Source organism: Parus major, chromosome 10 (assembly GCF_001522545.3).
Source record: "Parus major isolate Abel chromosome 10, Parus_major1.1, whole genome shotgun sequence".
Taxonomy (NCBI): domain Eukaryota; kingdom Metazoa; phylum Chordata; class Aves; order Passeriformes; family Paridae; genus Parus; species Parus major.
In genome coordinates, this window is record NC_031779.1 from 18837720 (window position 1) to 18845645 (window position 7926).

The window sequence follows — 7926 nt, forward strand, 5'->3', positions numbered from 1 at the left end:
GCCCATTCCCAGAGCCCATTCCTGGCTCCCATTCTTGATACCCATTCCCAGTGCCTGTCCCCTTTGCCCGTTCCCGATGCCCATTCCCGGTTCCCATTCCCGGTTTGCTCGGCAGGGATGTGCAGAGCCGGGCACAGAGGCTGGGACAGACCTTGGGGGTCCCCGAGTGTCCCCTTCGGACATCCCTGGACGCTTCCAGGGGCAGCGATTCCAGCAGCTCCCTAGGCAGGTTATTCCAGCGCAGCTGGCACGGTCCGTGTGTGCATTTGTGTTTGTGTGTTTGTATTTGTGTGTTTGTGTTTGTATTTGTGTGTTTATTTGCGTTTGTTCGTGTGCCATGGCACAACCCGGACCGAAGCCCGGAGCCCTCCCTGGGCACCACCGAGGAACTCTGCAGCGCTTCCAGCGGGAATCCCCGCCCGGCCCGGCTGGATTCGCCATTTAGCTGCGCTTTTCCTGCCAAAACCCAAGGCACAATGAGCGGAAAACAAACAGCAAACAAACAGCGGAGCGTTGCCGGGGCCGCCTCCTCCCGCCCACGGCACCTCCTCCTCCTCCTCCTCCCGCTCCCATCCCCTCCTCCCGGGGCTCCGTTTTGGTTCCGGGGCAGCGGCTCCTTCCTGCGGGAGGGCGGTGCAGGCAGTGCCCGGCCCGGCGCGGCCCGGCGGCCGCAGCATGTGAGCCCGCGGGGCGGGGATGCTCTGGCTGCTCTGCGGCCCCTCCGGTGCCATGGACAGCCAGGCGCTCGTCATCCGCATCAAGATCCCCGACGGAGCCGCCGTGGACTGGACCGTGCACTCCGCGCCGCAGCTGCTCTTCAGGGATGTGCTGGTGAGTGGGTCCGGACGGGGACCGGCACCCCGGGCCAGCCCGGGAATGACAGCGGGACCCCCGGGGGATGGCATCGGGATCTCCCTGCCAGCCCGGGAATGGCACCGGGACCCCCGGGAATGGCATCGGGATCCCCCTCCCAGCCCGGGAATAGCACCGGGACCCCCGGGAATGGCACCGGGATCCCCCTCCCAGCCCGGGAATGGCACCGGGATCCCCTACCAGATTGGGGGATGTCACCGGGACCCCCCTGCCGGACTGGGAAATGTCACCGGGATCCCGCTGCCAGCCTGGGAATGCCATCGGGACCCCCGGGCGATGTCACCGGGACCCTCGTGCCAGCCCGGGGATGCCACCGGGACCCCCCTGCCATCCCGGGGGATCCCCCTGCCATCCCGGGGGATGCGGGAGATGTCAGCATCCCCCTCTCTGTGTCCAAATCCCTCCCTGGATGGCGCGAGGTGTTTCTGGCTTGTATTTTGGTGGAAAGTTTTTATGGGAGAGTGTTTTTTTGTAGGGATTGACAAAAATCCGGGACATGGCCGGTGTTCCGAGGTTTTGGGCCGGGAGATCCCGGGCGGTCCCGCAGGTGCCAGGCAGGAGCCTCCTGCCATGGTTTGGGCTGGAAGGAACCTTTGGAACCCCCAAAATCCTCCCTCCTGCCGTGGGCAGGGACATCTCCAGGTCAGAACATCCCCCCTCCGTGCCTTGGGGTGGTCGAGGCACGGATGGAAAAAGGGAAGGAATATTCCCAGCTCAGGAACAGTGACCAGGATGTGACCCTGGGCTGGGCCACAGCTGCTCGTGGTGGCATTTCCCCCACCCAAACTCCGTGGTGTGTCCCTGTCCCCAGCCCCTTCCCTGCTGTGTTTTTTATCCATCTGCACACAAGGATGCTCTGTTAACTCAGAAATGGGAAGGGGGTGTTTATCCCAAATCTCCTGGACCGCTAAGGAAGAGCGCAGCAGGTGCTGCTTGCCCTCCTCACCTCTGCAGGATTTTGGGTGCCCCTGTTTCTCTAAAGAAAACCTTCACGTGCGAGCTCGGTTTTTATTTCTGTTTTTAATATTTGGGAGAGGTTTTGCAGGTGTCAATTCAAGGTGTTGGTTCTGTAGAAAGGACATGGGGATTAAGGAGTTGGTTCATTGGGAAATGTTCAGTGTTGGGCTTGGAGGGTTCAGAGGTAACTGGAAGGGATGATAGAAATTCCAACTTTCATTTTTCCAACATTTTATCCACCACTTTCTGCAGACAAAGGAGTGGGAGCAGAGCTTTTGACAGACCAGGGAGGTTTTTGAGAGGGATAATTTCCCCTTGATGATTGCACAACTCTGCCTTTAAACAAAAGTGGAGCAAATAAAGTCTCTGCTTCATGTTTTCCATTTTCTTCCCTCCCCAAAATAAAGTGAAATAACCCCTGACACTTGGACTATCCTTTGCTATTGTAGAATTACTGTAAATTTAGGTTGGTTGTTTAAAGGGAAGTAGAGAAGTTGTGGCCAGTGGGTGACAGAGGATCTCGAGTTATGCTCACAGTGACCTCGAGTCTCCTGTCAGCAAAGCTTTCTGAGAGCTCCTGAGCATGAGAGGAGTGAGAAGATGAGGAAGGAGGACAAAATCAGGCAAACTTTGAGCTTGGAACATCTCAGAGCTGAAGGTGGTTTGCAGGATCTGTTGGAGAAGAGGCAGCAGGACCATGCTGGGATTGTCCCTTGCTGGCTTTTGTTAAAAATCACAATTTCTGCCACGCTCACCATCAGTAACGACAGAACTGGAGAATGGTTTGGCTTGGAAGGGACCTTAAATCCCATCCCATTCCCATCAGGGACACCTCCCGCTGTCCCAGGGTGCTCCAACCTGGCCTGGGACATTCCAGGGATGGGGGACAGCCTCTCTGTGCCACTGTTTTTGTGCTGTCACTCCTGTGGGGGTGATGGAAAATTTCAGTTCTCCCCTTCAGGCTCTGGCACCGAGGTGCTGGTGGTTCCAGGACGTGCCATCACTGCACTTAATTGGTCAGATAAATACAGGAATGAAGGGAAATAGGGCAGGAATGAAAGGAAATAAGACAGGAATTAAAGGAAATAAGGCAGGAATTGAAGGAAATAGGACTCAAATCCACTCTAGAGTCATGGGTTAGATAAATACAGGAATGAAGGGAAACAAGGCAAGAGTGAAAAGAAATAGGGCAGGAATTAAAGGAAATAAGGCAGGAATTAAAGGAAATAGGGCAGGAATGAAAGGAAATAGGACTCAAACCCACTCTAGAGTTATGGGTCAGATAAATACAGGAATGAAGGGAAACAAGGCAGGAATTAAAGGAAATAAGGCAGGAATTAAAGGAAACAAGGCAGGAATTAAAGGAAACAAGACAGGAATTAAAGGAAATAAGACAGGAATTGAAGGAAATAGGGCAGGGATTGAAGGAAGTGGGACTCCAATCCAGTCAAGAGTTATGGGTCAGGTAAATACAGAAATGAAGGGAAATAAAGCAGGAATTGAAGGAAATAAGGCTCCAATCCACTCAGGAATAGTGGCTCAGATAAATACAGGAATTAAAGGAAACAAAACAGGAATTAAAGGAAATAAGGCTCCAGTCCACTCAGGAGTGGTGGGTCAGATAAATACAGGAATGAAATGAAATAAATTAAATAAATTAAATTTAATTAAATAAGGCTCCAATCCACTCAGGGGTGCTGGGTCTGTCAGCAGCTGGGGCTGGGAGGGTGGGAATGGGGCTGACCCCTCCTGTGTTGTCCTCCTCAGGCTGATTCCTCACACCTGGCAGGCAATTCCCGAGGGTTCCTGAGCTGCAGGAACAGTCACAGAGCCTGGGCACAACTCAGGTGTCACATCAGGTAAATCCCTGGAAAACCCATCCAGGCACAGCCCAGGAATTCCCTCAGGCTCTGAGCAGTCCAGGAGGGGCTGGACCCCACTCCTGTGCCTGTGGCCCAGGGAATTTTTGGGAAAGTTTTGGGAGTTTTGGCTCCTGCTGGAGCTGCAGAACCACCTTTGGGGCCAGTCCCAAAAGCAGCTCCACATCCCAGAACTTGCACCCATGGGAATTGAATTATCCATGCAAGGAAGGCTGTTCTTCCTTCAAGGTGGGTCCCACAGGCTTCTTGCTATTAAAAAAACCCCACAAAATGACTTTTTGATGTTTTCTTTTACATTTTTAGGTGATTTTTAAGCAGTTTTTCGTTAATTTTGCCTCCCAGCAGGCGTAGCCCTGCAGCATTTTAATCTGGCCTTTAAGTTTATTTCCATCCTCATTTTCAGGCATTTTCTTCATGATGTCACCTTAAATAAATTCTCTGAGTATCAGCTTTGCAAGCCTGGAAGTTACCAGTAAATAGATTTATTTTGAAGCCCTCCCTCACTAAATGAATTACAATAAGCTTATTTTTTTTTCCCCTCAAGCTGTCTGCATCCCCTCTGTCACTGAGGTATTTTAGTGTTAATTCTAGGTAACCTCATGTCAGTGAGATAAAACAAGTTTTAAGTGCAAGGTGAGAGCTGTGGGTTCAATATTTAAGCTATATTTAAGTTAACTGTGGGTTCAATATTTAAGTTATATTTAAGTTAATTGCAGGTTCAATATTTAAGCACAGCTTTCTCATTTTCTGCTTTCTCCTCCAGTGAACAAATTTGGATTTTGGATTTCTTTTTGCAGCTGCTGTTCCCTGATTTATTTTTCCCTCCTCATTTTTCAAAGCTTTTCAGTTCTGTATCCCTGACATAAACCCACTTAAGCAAAGCCTACAAGTTGTAGTATTTTATTGTTCTTGGTCTCTGTTGTGGTAGTAGAAAATCCCTGTGCACATGTAATCCTCTGAAATTCAGAATAATCCTTTAATCCTGGGTCACACCAAGGTCTGGGGGATGTTGGAGTGGGGAAATGGGAGGGAGCTGCTGCTCCAAAATAATAATAATAAGTCATTTAATATCATATAATTGATCCCATTAATATAATATATACTAATATAAACAACAATATTATCTAATAAAAATATAATAATTTATTTATTGCTTATTACTTGTATTAAAGAAGTCTCTATACACAGAAAAAGTTATTCTGAAGGGGGTGCAGGGAAAATAAGAATTTTTTTATCACTGTTTCAGTTTTCTCAGCTCTTTGGGATGTTTGGATTTTTGGGGTCATCTGAGGCTTCCACACCCTTTAAATCCAATTTTTAAACAAATTTTAAATCCATTTTGTAGAAGCATCTGTGTGCCTGTATGTGAACATTTATTTAATGTTCTTACTTAAATCCCACACAATTAAATGTGTTTGCTGAGGAAGTTTCAATGTTTAAATGAATGGATTTAGAAGTAATTGGTACAGTCTTTTGTTAAAGCAGAATTTATTAGAAACAATTATTATTTCTAATTTCTTATCAGAAATGGTGACTTTTGACAGAGGGCTGGTAACCCCTGGAGAAGGGAAGAATTTTTATCAGCATGGAAATATTTTGGGTTTTGGGTTTTTTTCCCTATTTTTACCTCTACAAATTCACAATCCCATAATTGAGCCACACTGTGCATTTCTTGTGTAATTTAATAACTTGAACCTCACCTCTGGATTTTTTCTTGGCATCTAAACCCAGAAGGCAGCAGGAGAAAGTTTTTTTGTAATTATTACTTGCTTCAGTTGGCTCTGCAGAAATCTTGTGCTCCCTTCACATATTTTCATTTTATTTTAATTATTTTATATTATTTTTATATAATTATATACAAATATATATTATATAATATAAATATATATTTATATAATTTATATATTTAAATCATTTATATATTTATATATTTATATATTTATATATTTTATATTTTTATATTTTTATATTTTATATTTTTATTTTTATATTTTTATTTTATATTTTTATATATTTATATTTTTATTTTTAATATTTCTATAATTTAATATTATTTTAAATATTTTTATTTTTAATAATTTAAATTTTTAATATTTTAATATTTTAAATTTTTATTTCTTATTTTTTATATTTTTATATTTTATTTTATATTTTTATGTGCTCCATAGCCAGGCACAGAATCTTTAATTTCCTTTCTTATTTTTTAAATTTTTCCTTTTTTAGATGGGAGAGAAAAATGGGGAGAGCAGAAGTGACAGGACATCAGGGGAGGTGTTCAGCACCCTGAGAGGCTCCCAGGGGATGTGCAATAAATCACAAATAATAGAAATAAATCAATTATTTATTGCAATCAGTCCTGGAGTTGATGAATTTCTGCTCTCTCAGTGACACTGGCTCCTCCCTGTCAGCAGAAGAATGGCTGGAAAAATGAGAAAAAATTGGAAAAAATATAAAATATAATATATAAAATAACTTCTCTGGTCCCAGCAAAAAAAATCTGGGTTGGAGCAGGGGTGTGGAAGTGGCAAAAAGAATGGGAAAAGTTATTTTTTGGTAGCAGCAAGAAAAGCTGGAGCAGGGATTGGAAGTGGAATTGGAAACCCAAATTTTGGCTGAAAAAATGGTAAAAACTCTTCTCTGGTATCAGCAGGAAAGGTTGGGCTGGAGGAGGGATTGGAAATGGAAATTTTGCCTGAAAAATTGTAAAATATTTTCTTTTTGTACCAGCAGGAAAGGCTGGGTTGGAGCAGGGATTGAAAATGGAAATTTTGGTGTGGTTTGGATGAAAAAATGGGAAAAGCTGAAAAAGCTATTAAAGTTTTTTGTTATTAAAAAGTTTTTTATTTAAGTTTGGTGCCAGCAAAAACATCTGAGTTGGGGCAGGGGATGTGGAAGTGATGATTTTGGTGTGGTTTGGCAAAAAGAATGGGAAAAGTTATTTTTTGGTAGCAGCAAGAAAGGCTGGAGCAGGGATTGGAAATGGAAATTTTGGCTTAAAATTTGTAAAATATCTTCTTTTTGTACCAGCAGGAAAGGCTGGGCTGGAGCAGGGATTGAAAATGGAAATTTTGGTGTGGTTTGGATGAAAAAATGGGAAAAATTCTTCTCTGGTATCAGCAAAAAAATCTGGATTGGAGCAGGGAAGTGTGGCTGGAAATGTTTTTGTATTTTGTGTCTCTGCTGCTTTGGGTGTTTCCAAATTGCCAAAACTGGGTTTTCTCCCCCAGAATTTGAATTTTGGAGAAGTTCAATCCCAGGTGAGGCTGACAGAGCCCTCCAAAGAGGAGAAAACAAGTTTTTTAAAGCAAAAAAAAATTCATAAAGTTCATTTTATGACTGGCTTTGATCAGTTTGGTGCCTGTTTTTTTATTATTATCATCCATTTTTTTTATAACCCAAGGGAAAAAATGGATTTTTGCACCTGCAAACGGAGCTGTTTGCAATTCTGAGGGAGTTTTTTGGGGAAAAAAAGGAGTTTTCCTGGAGGTGATGTGGAGGGGGAGAAAACTAAAATTTCTCATTCTCTTCAGCAGGGAGGGATTAAAGTGATTTAATGTAAATCAGATTAATTTGATACTGATAAATCAGTTAAATTTGATATTTAATTAATTTTTCCTTCCCTTTTTAGGATGTCATTGGTCAAGTTTTACCAGATGCAACAACCACAGCTTTTGAGTGTAAGTGTGATTTTTATCAACCAATTCCTTTTTAATTTAAAAAAACCCAACAAAACCACCATAATATTTATGTTATTATTTTTAAGTTATTATATTTATTATTTAAAAATACATAATATTCATTATATGTCACAGTTAAATATTTATGCTTTAATGCAACTTTAATAATGGCACAAAACCAAGTAATATTTTATTATTTAATCACATCTGAAATATTTCCATGAAGTAGCTTTAATTACCAGCCTGACCTTGCCGTGCTCTTACTCCTCAGTGCAATTTTATTGCTCAAATTAAATGAAAAATATAAACTACCTGTAGCTCTGAGCTTAAAATTGGGATTCTCTAATCCTCCCAGCAAGTATCTAAACTAATAAAACTAAAATAACTAAATAATTATAACTAAAACTGTTCTTTCAACCATTTTTATTTTGATTTTTGAAAGGGATTCCTGGGGGATTTTCCTATCCTGCAGAGCAAAGGGGATAAAATACTGAAAAAGTGGAGTTTTCTTCCAAATGGAGGAGGTTCCTTTTCTCTTT

General features: G+C 43.0%; 1 protein-coding gene across 1 annotated transcript in view; it reads left to right on the plus strand.

Moving 5' to 3' along the window:
* Positions 1-599: 599 nt before the first annotated feature.
* Positions 600-7926, plus strand: part of MAP2K5 (mitogen-activated protein kinase kinase 5) — a 132264-nt gene continuing 124937 nt past the window's right edge. The window contains exons 1-2 of the mRNA XM_015638417.3: positions 600-831; positions 7339-7387. Coding sequence (XP_015493903.1) covers positions 697-831; positions 7339-7387 — 184 coding nt within the window. The 5' untranslated portion in view covers positions 600-696. The remainder of the gene's footprint in view (positions 832-7338; positions 7388-7926) is intronic.